Source organism: Mesoplodon bidens, assembly GCF_964165515.1.
Source record: "Mesoplodon bidens genome assembly, chromosome: 19".
Classification (NCBI taxonomy): Eukaryota; Metazoa; Chordata; class Mammalia; order Artiodactyla; family Ziphiidae; genus Mesoplodon; species Mesoplodon bidens.
The window spans coordinates 22,419,902-22,433,976 of record NC_138179.1 but is presented as its reverse complement, the minus strand read 5'-3'; the positions used below and the strand labels follow the sequence as shown (position 1 = coordinate 22,433,976).

General features: G+C 46.9%; 1 protein-coding gene across 5 annotated transcripts in view; it reads left to right on the top strand.

Moving 5' to 3' along the window:
- MYH10 (myosin heavy chain 10) overlaps positions 1-14,075 on the top strand; it is a 139,658-nt gene that overhangs the window by 87,138 nt on the left and 38,445 nt on the right. For all 5 annotated transcript variants that reach the window (XM_081219265.1, XM_081219261.1, XM_081219264.1 and 2 more), the window contains exons 13-15: positions 1,063-1,236; positions 3,674-3,847; positions 4,574-4,688. In XM_081219265.1, the coding sequence (XP_081075391.1) occupies positions 1,063-1,236; positions 3,674-3,847; positions 4,574-4,688 (463 nt within the window). The remainder of the gene's footprint in view (positions 1-1,062; positions 1,237-3,673; positions 3,848-4,573; positions 4,689-14,075) is intronic.

Here is a 14,075-nt window from a genome sequence, read left to right as displayed (position 1 = left end):
TTAAAAATCGATTATTTTAAAATACAGTTGGTAGCTTAAATATGAAGACAATTAGAAATCCGTTAAAGAAAAATACCATCACATGTAGTAGCTCAGGCTAAATAGAGCACTAAGATCTCATGATCTTAAGGCAGAGCAAAACCCATTCACATAAACATAACCAGGCACCATCGGGCGGTCTGCAGGTGTTGATGTGGGTCCCTAGAAATACGGTGTTGAACACGGCAGACTCTGCCCTGGCCCTCCTAGCATGACCTCGTTCTAAGACGCTGAGTGTGACACCTCCCAGGGAAGATTGGAATGGCTTTTTCAGACTATAAATCTGTTCTTTGGGGCTTGATTAAACCTTCCCTAATTACAGATCACTTTATAATGAAAGAGGTTGTTTATGGGCCCATGGTACTTGTGTGGACAGCATGGAAGCAGAAGAAAAGGCTGAGTACTTCTCATATAAGGCGACTGCTTTAAGAAAATTATCCCTGTTACTTCATCCATCCATGTTTCATCCCATCAGCAGCACAATAGAGAAATGGGCAGATTTCACAGAGAGGGAAAAAGAAATGTCTGTAACAGATGAAAAGGTTATTATTTTTTTCATTATTGTTTTCCTTAACTCACTCTGGAGCCGGTGGCAGAGGAGGCCGCAGCCCATCTGTCCTCTGGACCCTCAGACCTCACGGAGACGCGCTTGCCTCCTTGGCCTCTGGCCTTCCCAAGTCTCTTTGTTTCTCCTTTTTTCTCACTTTCTTTCTCATTTATTCATTTCTCTTCATTAACCATTCGCTAATCAAAATGGTTTTATTTGTAGATACTCAGCACACTAAGTTTATCATTTTCTCATTTTAGCTTTGCAGTAATGTGATATGGGTGTGTGTGTGTGTGTGAGTGTGACAGAGTTTAAGAGAGACCCCCCTTGGTTTAGTCACTGTCATCTGATGGACTCAGTAGGGTAGTCAAGACCTGATGAATAACGCTTCGAGAACTTTCTGAGAACGAGCTAACTCATTATCCCTCCCCCAACCCCACCCCCCGTTTGGAACATGGCTCTCCTGGCACCTGCAGCTGAACTCCTTCGAGCAGCTGTGCATCAACTACACCAACGAGAAGCTGCAGCAGCTCTTCAACCACACCATGTTCATCCTGGAACAGGAGGAATACCAGCGTGAGGGCATCGAGTGGAACTTCATCGACTTTGGGCTGGACCTGCAGCCGTGCATCGACCTCATCGAGAGACCCGTAAGATCCTCTCCCCGCCCTCTGGCTCTCGGCTCCTGCTCAGGCGGTGCCTTGAGTTTTTTCTCACCATCAACTGAGACGGGAATTATCCTGTCTCATGGGTGCTAAGATAATTTTCTAGTCTAAATTTCCTAGGAAAGGGATGCCCATTTGAAATATCCATTTGAAAAGTGAGTAGCATGCCAGTAAGACCCTTCCTGAGCTGTCCTTTCTCACGGCCGTATCCTGTCCTCGCGTGGGGCCGTGTGCTGGCAGACGTGGTCCTTCGCTGCCCGCAGGTGCCACGGTGGTGGCGGCAGCTGCCTTCACTCCAGCACTCGGCATGTGTCAAGGGTGTGGGGCTCTCCTGAGCACACATCCGAGGTGATAGAGGGGCGCCGTGTCTAGCTGGGAATAAGACAGGTCATGCAAATCCATTCTGGGGGGTAACTAAAGCTTATCCTCATAAGTACAAAGATGCTTTTTTATAAGGTTTTTCAAAACCTTGTAAGAGGTTATAATCATAGGGAATTTAACTATAGCGTGTAGAATGACACGGCATCATGGTTCCAGTGTAGGTCCTTTCAAAATGGAGAGTGAGGACAACTTTTTCCAGAAGGAAAATACCTAAAACGACTCTGTCGGGGCACCTGCCTGTCCCGGGCATCTGTCCTCATCTCTCACAAACCCAGGCCCCGCCTGGCTTCTTACAGTACTCTGACCACGAGACAAAACATGGTCTCCCAAACTTAAAGCTCTTTAGAAATCCCCAGTGAAAAGGAAAAGGGATGAGAGATCTTGACATTGAAAGATGAAGTAGGAAAAATAAAAAGGAGACAAAATTATGGATCTTCTGAATCATGCTGTCACTTAGTCCTTTAGAAAAGATTAAACTATATTTGGCTCCTTTTTCAGAATTTAGAAATATTTTCATTGAAACAGATTAAAAATGTAAAAATTATGGCAGAAAGATGGGTGTTTCACTTATCTTAATCCAGAACTTCATTTCTCAAAGTTGTCAGATGAGTGGGGTAAATTGGGTTAAATGCCATCCTGGACCCTAGGATCACCTAAGCCTAGTGGCTTTTGATTATAGTGTTCTTTTAGCAGCTCGGAACCCCGTAAATCCTTTCAGGTAGAGGGGCCACAAACTAGACAGCCAGGGAGTAAGGGTCTCAGTCCTGGGCTCCTGGAGTGGGGAGGATTCTCTCAGCTGCTTCTACCTGCTCTGTTCTGTTAACCTCTGCCTTCCTGTGACCGCAGTATTACACTGTTCCATTCATGTTTAACTAGAACCTCCAGTTACTTTTTAAGCAATATTTGCACAGACCCAGCTCTTCTGCAGTAAACATAAAGGCCTTGTGAGTTGAGGAAAACTGGTCTTAAGAGATTTATTCCAAAAGCTGATTTCATTGTTGTGCCCTAGAATTGGTACACTCAGTCTTGTATCAGAAACTTGCCATATTTGCAGTATGGCAATAAACGATGACCCCCGAAGCACTATAAAATAGGCCATCATTGTTTAAATATTTCATCTAGCTTTCATGTGTACCCCACTTTCCTCCAAAAAAGACGTCGTTCTATTGATTTCCGAGCTCCCAGAGAATGGCGAGCTCTGGGCATTTTTTTTTAATTTGAGACATAATTCACTATTGTAAAATTCACCCTTTTAAAGTATGTAATTCAGTGAATTTCAGCATATTCACAGAGTTGTACAACCATTACCACTGTCTAATTCCACAACATTTTCATCATCCCAGAGGGAAACTTCCTACCCTTGGCAGTCACTCCTGTTCCCCTCCCCCAGCCCCTGGGCCACTAATCTATCTTATGTCTCCGTGTCTTTAAGTCTCTAAGGCTTTTTTCAGTGAACTAGTTGAGTGAAATAAAGGCTCTATTTTATTTGTTGATAAAACAAACCAATGAAGTAATTGATAAATTCCTTCATCACCTTCCATATATTCTACTTAACAATAGTTTTAAATATTTCACCAAGTGTGAAGTGCTCGTTTTATTTAATCATCACTTAAATAGAAACTTAAATTGACTAGGGTATAAAATGTCTGAAGCATTCCAGCTAGTTGAGGGTTTATAACAATTTATCCAGCCAGTCGTTGAATATAAAGATTCAGTTTTGTCTCTACACCTTTCAGTTCCTTTCTGGTGTCTTTTATTTGCTACTTTTGGGGGAGTTATCTACTTGGAATTAGTTTTTTATAAGTTTGTGAGATACAGTACTCATCCATGTTCTTACCAGTACTTCTTGAGCAGTTTGAGATCTCAGTGTTTGCATGATAGTTACGATTTGGCATTACCTGCTACCCTAGCAGTTTGATTTGCACAGATCTTCACGAAGTTCTAACTGTTTTGGAAGTTAAACTGCCAAACCTGGTGGAAAACATCCTTATATGTACAGTGACGTGCAAAAAGTGTCAGTTCTTCTTGCCTCTGTTATCAGGCTAACCCTCCTGGCGTGCTGGCCCTTTTGGATGAAGAGTGCTGGTTCCCTAAAGCCACAGATAAGACCTTTGTTGAAAAACTAGTTCAAGAGCAAGGGTCCCACTCCAAGTTTCAGAAACCTCGTCAACTAAAAGACAAAGCTGACTTTTGCATTATACATTATGCAGGGAAGGTAAGAGTGAAAGAACTCCATTAAAAGTGCTGTATTTGAGATTTTGCTGCATTTGATGAAGGTTGTAACAAATGTGCTGATATACACTTATAAACCCTTAAATATAGTACATATTACAAATGCACTTCCTTCGAGACAACCCATTTTTTGGATTGTTCTATGAACTTATTTGGGGGGTGGAACAGGGGAAGTACAGAGAAAGGTTTGTTGCAGGACCAGGCGAGGAGAATGGGTGGCTCATGCTCAAAACCCCTGAGCCCCCGATAGTTTGGGGGAAAGGTTTTGTTTTGTTTTTTTTGGCGGTACGCGGGCCTCTCACTGCTGTGGCCTCTCCCGTTGCGGAGCACAGGCTCCGGACGCGCAGGCCCAGTGGCCATGGCTCACGGGCCCAGCCGTTCCGCGGCATGTGGGATCCTCCCTGACTGGGGCACGAGCCCGTGTCCCCTGCATCAGCAGGCGGACTCCCAACCACTGCGCCGCCAGGGAAAGCCCCTGGGGGAAAGGTTTTTATAGGTAAAATTTGGGGTGAGGGCTGCAGGGTGTGTGACTTTCTTCTGATTGGTTGTTGGGGAGGGAACAGGGCGGGGCTCCGGGAATCTTGGGTTGAGCCTGCAGTTGCCATCCTCCACCTGGGTTGGGGGGTCTTGTGAACGTTTTAGGTTAAGGCTGGACATGTTTCTTGTTTTTGTCTTTTCCCTCTTGCCGCACCCGGCTCTGGCCCGGCAGGTGGACTATAAGGCGGACGAGTGGCTGATGAAGAATATGGACCCCCTGAATGACAACGTGGCCACCCTCCTGCATCAGTCCTCTGACAGATTTGTGGCGGAGCTCTGGAAGGATGGTGAGAATGTGCTTGCGTTTGTAATCAAACTTGGCCGAATCTTTTACAGTTAAGGCTTATATATGGTTCTTTTACTTATAGACGTGTGTAGACTTTTTTACTTTAAAGCTGTTTATTTTCCCTAGAGCAGGGCTGCCGTTGTATCGGAATTTACCCACTTTAAGAAAACTTGGGTAATAAGACATCTGCCTTCTTGGTCAGGTGCTGTAGGAACATTCTAGTAGCAGAGCCATAAAGAACTACACATTTGCCTCAGGCCACCCTGGTCCCAGTGCAGTTGTAATCCAAGGGTGTTGGGATACAAAACCTGAGAAGCCTTGTACGTCTTTTCTCTGTTGTGTCCAGGTCAGCCGAGCTGCGTCCTCCCCCGGTGCCCTGCCCCCCACACACACGCAGAGTGGCTGGTGAATAAACTCAGACCATCTGCATATAGATCAGTTGTTTTTATTTCCGTCAGTCCTCATAGTTCTTTTGTTTACATGAACCTCAGGTGAAGGTTTTGGTGATTTTATCATAGACTAGAGATTTTGCCGGTACCAGAAGAACAAAGCAGCTGTGTGTCTGTATGTGTAGTGGGACCAGCACCTTCTGGCAGTTAGCTCTCTCTACACTTTCATCCTGGTTGTCCCCACCGCTTCACTTGGCCTCAGGTCATGCAGTACCTTAGTTTAGCTCTGGATCTGCCCCTGCCTAGGCTTCGACCCTGAGGCCAGGCCTGTCAGTTAGCTGGCTCACTTCTGCTTTTTCTAGAGCATCTCAAGACCTTGCCATCTAGCCGTCTCCTCAGGTAGAGAGAAAGAAACCCCGAAGGCAGATCAGAGGGCTTAGGGCAATCAGGACAAAAGGAAAGAGACAGAAAGAGAAGAACAACCACAGAGAAAGTGAGCAGGGGGATGATGACCCTACCAAAGACAGCCTAGTCAAGGTCACGTACATCGGCTCCAACAAGTGCGAGGGAACCTGCAGGGGTGGGCACACTGCACACCTACACGCACGTGTCCTGGGGAGAGGTAGTGTGCATGAGGCTGTGTACAGGGAGGGATTGGGGGAAGGGTTAGGTTTCCAGCAAGTAAAACAGAAGCTTTTAATCACGATCCCGTTGGATGGACGTCTTCACCTGGCTGCTGTGTACTACTGTGACTTGCGGTGACCTGGTCAGCCTAGGGGGGCCCATGAGGACTGAGGCGAGAGCAGGACCCTAAGGTGGTGTCTGTGGTGCCCACGCGGCTGAGGGACTCTTGGCCCTGTTCTGGGAAGTGTGAGAGTGGGTCTGAGAAATGGATCTAGCGTGGGAAAAAGGGACCCTGAGCTCTGATGGCCACCAGGTCCACAGGGCTGGGAAGACCAGCACAGGTCAGTGGGAAAGGGACACAGGAAACGTCACAGAAAGAGGAGGAAGGAGTAGCGCTGCCCATCAGAAATGCTGTGTTCAATCCGGAGTCGATTCCCTTGTGCTGTCCCGGGCAGTGTGGCCCACGGAGCCCACCACGCCCACCCCTCCTCCTGGCTCTGCTCAGATCTCAGAACAAAGGAAGTAAGACGTGTGGACAGACGGCTGAGTGTCGCAGACCCCTGAGATGAATGCCACGGGGACAGCTGAGCGGGGACTGCCTTGTTCCTGGGGTGCTAAGGTCAAATGTTGTGAAGGATGAGGCAGTTTTCCTTATCCTCGAAAAATAATACTTTGTTGAAGAAACAAAGAAAGCCAGCATTTCCTGAGCACGTGCTAAGGGCCGGGCAGTCTCCCAGCACCCACTGACAAACATTCACATCCTGTCGGGGCCTTAACCACGGAGGCTGAGTAGGTTTCTGCGGACCCACTCAGCTAAGGATGGGTGGCATTTCTAGGAGTGACGTTGGTGTGGAAGAAGCGGGGGTGGAGCCGGTAGAAGGAACGGTCACAGGACGGAAGTGGAAAATCCCAGCTCGGGGTGAGTGTCCCGTTGGGGCGTTAGGGCAGGGTTGGGGCCAGGAGGCAGAGTGAGCAGGAAATGAGGCCGGTGATGGATGGGGCGGAGCACGGAGTGACGCGGTGGCCAGTCTCAGGTGGATTTGACTTCATTGACTTCATTGACTAAATGGCATCAGTAGTTTTACGGGCCAGGGTAGGGACGCAGTGTGAACTTGAAGAAGCAAAGCAGGCAGTGGTTTGTTGGCTCGGGGTGAAAGACCCCGGAAGCGGGGAGTTCAACGCGAGGTGACTGTGGAAGGAAAGCCAAGGAGAAGAGGAACAGAGGAAACTAGCATTTTACCGCTCAAGCCTCAAAAACAGATTTTCTCTCTTCATTTTGAATGAGAAGAGAAGCAGATGTTTGGGGAATCATGACAGCAGGTCCCGGGCTTACACACTGGTTCTGACATTGTGAACCACTTTTGACTCTTGTCTTTTCACTTCTCAACCGAAAACAATATTGTGGGGAACACCTTTGGGGCCCCTGACCTGTTCCTGTGACCCTGCACGTCCAGCCACGCTGGACAAGCTCACCGCCCATGCTTGTCAGCAGTGAGGTGGCTTTGGGAACCATGACCGGCGTGTTCCCTGCTGACCAGGGCCTTCCTCTGGATGGAAACTCAGGACACGCACACAGGCGGGAACGGGACCGAGGCGCCTCTGCCTCGGCTTCCTCCTTCCAGGCTCCTTCTTTAACTCCCCGCCTCGCCGTCCAGGTACGGGAGGGCCTCTGGTGGCAGCGGGTCAGAAGTGCCAGGAATGTGAGATCCGGCAGGTGAGGGTGGAGATGGGGGCTGCAGCTGCAGCGATGATGTGATGCACATTGTGTGTCACAGGTGCGGGTGACGTGTCTCACAGGTACGACCCCATCTGCAGAGCCCTTACCTGCCTTTCTGTGCTTTTCATGGACTAGCTACAGACAGGTTACTCACTTGATGGCAGAAGCTCTGAGAGGAAAGGCGTGTGGCCTGCGGGGCCCTCCCGTCCTGGCTCAAGCCCTGTCCACCTGTCCTTGGCCCACAGCTCAGGCCCTGCCGGGGCCCTCACCTTTCTCCACGTGACCAGCTTGGGAGCACGTGTGGCCACTTTTGTCCAAATGGGCTGAGTGGAAATCCTCTCCCCATTGTGACCTGGCTGTGCCAGTATCCGCTCCGGAGTCATCCTGTGTGTTTGCTCTCCTGATATCGCTTCTCTTAGTGGGAAGTCCTGCCATCCATCAGCTCAGGTGGACGGTTACTCAGTTTAATCTGAGTGACAGGCTCTCAGAGGTGACCGACCCACCATCAGGGGGAGGGGCAGGCAGGGCCTGATGCCAGGCTCCTCCGATTTCGAGGACCGTGTGTTGCACGCGTGAGGTCAGCGGCAGGCACAGGACTTTGAAGAGGGTCGTAGGGTGGAGAACTCGTCACGCTCACTGTGGACATAGAGACGTCTTGGGAAAAGGGGAGCTTCTTCTCTAGGAAAAGAAAATAGCCCTGGAAAAGCATGTGATTATTTTTCTCTCTTTACAGCCACATCAATGCAAAGGCAGAAAATGACAAGTTGACTGAGTGTATGAGTATATGATGTATGGATATAGTTTGCCTGTGAAGGTGCAATGCCTTGAGTATAAAACATTTCATGTTAAAATAAACTTTGTGTTAGAATTTTCTCCATGCCAAACCAGGAGAAATAAGATTTATTGGTGGCAGCCCTGCCCTAGAGATTCATAGTGCCCTACTCTTTTGCTGAAAGATGTTTTGCGATCTCTCTACCAGCTGCACACGGATTTCTTGCCACTTCTCGGGGCTAATATACCAGGAAGAAAAGACCTAAAAATTACATTTTCATGTAAATGTATCTCCTGTGATATTTTCATGAGTAACGGTATGATCAATAGGTATCATCTTAGGTATGATTTGAAGTTGCTTTAACATTTTGTACAATTTGCTACAATAGAATTTTGTTTTCCTTAGTGGTAGTTACCTGTTCGTTGTTTGTATTTGAAGTAAATTATATTTCCAAAATCTGGATTGGAAATAAAATTACACAGCAGTGTGAATTTTTGACAGTAAATGCCACTAATATTTACCTTTTCCAGAGTAATCTAACTTGCTGCAGTCTTGTCCTAATTTGCTAATTGGAAGATAATTTTATGAAAGACAATGCAAATAGTACCTTACTACTCTTAAATTTCATCCTGCGTTTACATGGGGGTAACCATTTGACATTAATATGATATAATGCTCACACCTGGAGTTGGGAATGATTCAGCTATATACATTTATTTTATACAGAACTTTGTCCAGATGTGCAAATTCTCTAAACAGTAATGTTTGCATGGGGTCTGCCCTGGACTAGCTGCTTTTGTAGCCCAATTGCAAAGTTGACTTGTGATGTCGAATGTCTTTCACACTAACTGAAGTGTTTGTGTATTTGCCCTTCTGTCCTCCTGTTTTTGCTGTTTCTCTGCTTTAGAGATTCAGAATATTCAGAGAGCTTCTTTCTATGACAGTGTTTCTGGTCTTCATGAGCCACCAGGTGAATGGATAAAGCCTGTAGGTCTTCCAAACACAAGGGGTTTCAGCCCAGAGGAAGAACTTGCGGGGTGGGGGGCGTGGCAGGGTGGCCGGGGAGGACGGGGGCTTGGTTTCTGGGTTTCTGTTTTTGTTTTGCTCATAGACCTGCATGAACCTTCATTTCATGCTCAGTTTTATTATCCTTCAAGGCAACTGTTTGAGCGCATAAACAATTCAGTCGCTACTGCCTACACATTGCTTCTTTTATGCGTAGCCCGTAAGCACCGCAGAGCAAAAGGTCTGTCAGTACCTTTTCCAGTAGTGCCGTTTGATACACTGTCCTCTAAGGGAGTTGTTAGGAATTGATGTGCCCAGTAATAGCTCCTTGTCTTTGAGTTACCTTTAAATTTTCAACTCTAAGGAACTCCAAAGGCGAGTAGGTTTTCTTTTTCTTTTTTTCAAGTCATTAACATTTTGTGAACAAATAATTACATAATTAGCTCACGTATGTTGGTCTCATCATCATGCCTTTCATTTGGAATTTATGTGCATATCTGGCTACTTGCCCTTTTCTTTTGAACTGAAAACCATGAAACTATCTACAAGGCTTGAGATGTGCACGTTGATATGAAGAGTGGAGTGTTAGAACCTGTACTTTGAACCTGGAATTGAGCTTCACACATTTGGGCCTTACGGTTTGAATCCTTAGCCCTGTTTAAAATACAACCTAACCTGTAAATCGACTGTACTTTAAAAATAGATAGATAGATAGACGGAAGGAAGGAAAGAATACAGCCTAACCATGGTGAAGAGGCCCTCCAAAAGCCTAATATAAATGAAGATCACCTAACCTTCCAGTTGTTCAGTAAAATTGCCAAGTAGTAAAAACTCAAAGGTAAAGTCAAATTCATCTTATAAAATTTCCTTCATGATTTTTGGAACATAATGCTGAGACCCAAACCCATCTCAAAAGTGTTTTAAAAGTATGTTAAAGAAACATACCCATTTTAATCCAAGATTCCTGGGGTCAATTCTGGCTCACACACTGTGAAAGAAGTAGGTTGCAAGCAAGGGGGCGGAGGGAGGGAGAGATTATGCCAAAGGTTGCTCCGTGAGCTGGGATGACTAGTCCAGAGGAGAAATCTTCAAGGTCAGTCATCTTAGGCCTTGGGGGTACTGAGAGAGTTGAGGAAGTGGGGAGAGAAAGAGCTAGATGGTAGTTTGAAGCTTATGGTCTGCCTGGGACTTGTGCTTTGTTGAAAGGTCAGCGCTCGATCTTTTGGACTTTCTCCCAAAGTAGAGCTCCCTCTTTAAATTCATTCCTCCAACTCTTGGATTTCTAACGTTTGAGAGACTTCCAGCCCGTGGGCTCCCACCACTCCCCCGCTCCTGGCACCAGACGGGCGCACCGTGAAGTCTGTGGGTGGGTGTCCCACACCCAGCAGCTAGGGGCAGCAGCCTCGCCCAGCCCTCCCACCATGGCCTTCCCTCTCCTGCAGCACAGATGCTCTTTCCTGTGGGGACATGATCTTCAGGGTCTGTGGACCAGGTGCTTTTCTGTACCTGCAGGATCAGGTACAGGGCCACCCTAGACAAAACCATTCCCTGAGGGAGCCGGCTCCCTCCTCCCGTCTGCTTGCCTGGGCACTGGAAACGTGCCTGGTCCGTCTCTCTCATGAGGTGGCCTCTGGTTGAGTCAGCCAGCTGACCCGAGTGTCGGGGTCTCAATCTCTCCCCACCCTGGAGGGCCTTCCATCCACCATGGCCACAGGTGGTCTTCGAAGTTGTAGGTAGTATTGATATTTCTACAGGAGAAATGTTCTCCTCAACATGTGCTCATGGATTCAAACCCCAGGGAGGGGTAACGGGTTTTAAATGAAAACATGGGCTTTAGTATTTTCAGGGATTCCTCGGAAGAGGGTGGATGAAGGGGGTCCTCAGGATCAAATCGTGATGGCCTTTGACACACTGAGGTGGGCGGTGCCTCTCTATGAGATGACAAAGAGCTGCCGCGGGCCCTGTGCGTCCAAGTAGAGTCATAAGGTTAGGAGAACAGCATTAGAAGAATGTGCGGGATTTTGAGGAGGAAGATGAGAGATGCGGGTAAAGAGAGTTTTCCAAAACCATCAAAGAACAAGTGCAGGAGAGAAAGGAACAGAATTCCTAGAGGCAGACAGAATAAGATCATACAAGTTTCTGCTGTAAACCAAAGGACTGTTTTCTTCCAAATATATTTTGAGAATCTAGACTCCTGGGATAAACTAGTAACGGAGGATGCAATGAATTAGCAAAGCGGGTTCCTAACCTCAAAGTGGTAGGCGGGGTTTTTAGACTAGAAGGGCCTGTGATGGTAGGGGCGGCAGCTTGTGGCTTCGGTCCTGACGCGAACTGTGTCGGAGGGACGGTTGTGTGTAATCTGCCCTAACGCTAGCGGACACCTGCCGTGTCCTTCACAGGGTAGTAAGTACCCTTAGGTTCTCTGACCCCCCACGAGTGCTGGACGGCAGCTGACGGGTCTGGAAGGGTGACCACCGGAGACATTGTGAGAAGTACAGGAAGCCAGTTTTAGTCGTCGATAGAGAACTCCCTCTACCCTTCTCAGTCTCTCGTAGAAGCAGCACTTGAAACGTGGTGGCAGCAATTCACTTGGGGCTGGGAATCAGCAGGGAGAGCTCGGTCCCGGCCTGCGGGAGGGCTGCCCCACTGGGGTCTCCCTTCATCTCCTAGTGGCCCCGGAATTCTTCCCTTCCTTCTTGGCATAACAGAAATGATGCTGTTTTGTCTTCGAAGACTTTGAACCAGTCTTTTTTTTTCCTTCAGTGAGTCGTTAGTATCCAGTAGCACGACTGATAAAAACGGTCATCATTGGATCTCCATGTAGATTATATCCAGTGGTCCTAACCCCTATTTTTAGTGCCTTTTAGACTCTCTGGTTTAGGTCTGATCGGGTTTCTGTACGCAGTTTCATCATCTTCGTGTTCAGTGGATGAAGGTTTTATACGTCGTTGCATATTCTACTCTTTCCTATTTTTTTATCTTGAGTTCTAACCAGAGTTGGGAGCTCGAGGAGAAGCAGCTTCTGAGGACAGCACCTCCAGTTCCCGAGGTCCAGTGGGGACAGTGACACTTAGTTCTCAGGGTTACCGCGAGTATCAGACGAGGCAGCGAGAGGCTGACCCGGCCCAGGAAGCGCCTGAGTACACGCTGCCTGCCTGGCCTTGCACTTGCCGTGGCTGCCTCTGCAGCTGCCGTAATTGCTGTTGACCCTCGTTGCTGCTGCTATTCTAATTATAAAAAACAGAGAAAATCAGTAAATGCTTATTTCCTTGGCCATTGTCTCACACAGGTCCTCTTTTCTTCACGGTGCCCCGAGGCCCCGCTGACAGGCAGTCATGCTGTGCTGCCCGGGGTGGGCATGAATCATATTCATGGGACCTGCCAGTGGGAGAAAGCAGGAGTAGCCGTGCTGGAGGCGCTGGCGGGAGGTGTGGGGCTCCCTGTGTGCCCAGACTTTGGCTTCTGCAGGGGCAGAAAGTACAGATGGGGAGGGTGGGTAAGGGAGACAAATTTCAGGTCACCTTAATGCTGGCGCTTGGGGAAGGGCAGATTGCTCTCTTCCTGAATCACACGCTCGCCGTCAACTGCTGAACTTCCTGGAAGTTTTCTGAAACTTCCCAAACACTCTAGAACATTTAGCAGATTGGTTCTACAACCCAGTTATGTAACCACTGTAAATTTGTTATTACTGTGTAATAGCCGTACCCTGGAGATAGACTATTCGATGTTAAGATTGTTTCTGGGAATTCATAGCAGTTAAATATTTGTTTCGGAATCATTTTCAACTGTTAGTAACATTTTAGTGTACCTTAAGAGTAGAACAGGCTTAGTCTATGTAAATGAGCACTGAGTCCACCATGTGCCTGGCACAGTGCTGGGGACTAGAGGCTTCTCTAGGATAGGAGTGTGTGATGTAGTTCCTAAATCGTTGTGTCTGGGTATTAAAGTTAACATTAAGTCAGTTTTCTCCCCCCCCCCTTTTGGTTTCCAGTTCTATTATCTAGAGAGAGTTTCTGAAGAACTGGCTTAAATACTTAAAATGAAATAATAGCACTAGTATTTTGGCCCATGCACAGATTTAAAGAACACAAAAATCTCATGTATTCCTCTTGTCTCCTGAGACTGTCCGCTAGAAGAAGGGCCAGTTAAGCGTTCCGGCTGTAGACGATACCATTCCTTACGTAAAACTGTTGATGGCAGTTTTATGAGATAGAGGATTACAGTTGCTTTTTTTTTTTTTTCCCTCTTAAACTCTGAACATGCCCTTAGAGATCGCAGGTCTGTGGGGCTCATCTCATTTCTGACTTTCCGCGTAGGGTTTATTGATTAATAAGTTGTTAATATAAAATACTTGGAACTCTTTTCAGGCCACGGGGCAACCAAGTAATGAATTGCAGTGCCCACCAGCAGCCTAACCAGCCTCTCCTGGATGGAGGAGGAGGATAAACAAAGCCATTCTTTTACCTTGAAACCCTGGGCAGTAGACACTTGGAGGTTTTAGCAGTGATATTAAGTCTTAGAAGAGGCAGTGCTGCTCATTTCAGGGGGCTGCTAGAATCTTGTCTGCATTTTACACCTTTGTCTGGTTCCTGCCAGAACAGTTTTCAACAAGAAAATATTCTTTTAAAACAGAGATTTTTCTAGGTCTTGATTTTTGAGTGAAATCGTATATGATTAGTGTGGCCCAAATCGTTTAATGAAGTTCCCAAAGTGTCCCTTTTACCCAATAATTTTACTCATTGGTAGAAACTAACCCTGAGTTTAAGTTTTTGAATTAAAAAAAGAAGAAGAAAAAAAAACAAAGTTTGAAGCATTAATTTTTTAAGAATATTTAGCTTTGGATTACCCTTATTAAAGTTAAATTTGAAAATCAGGCTCATT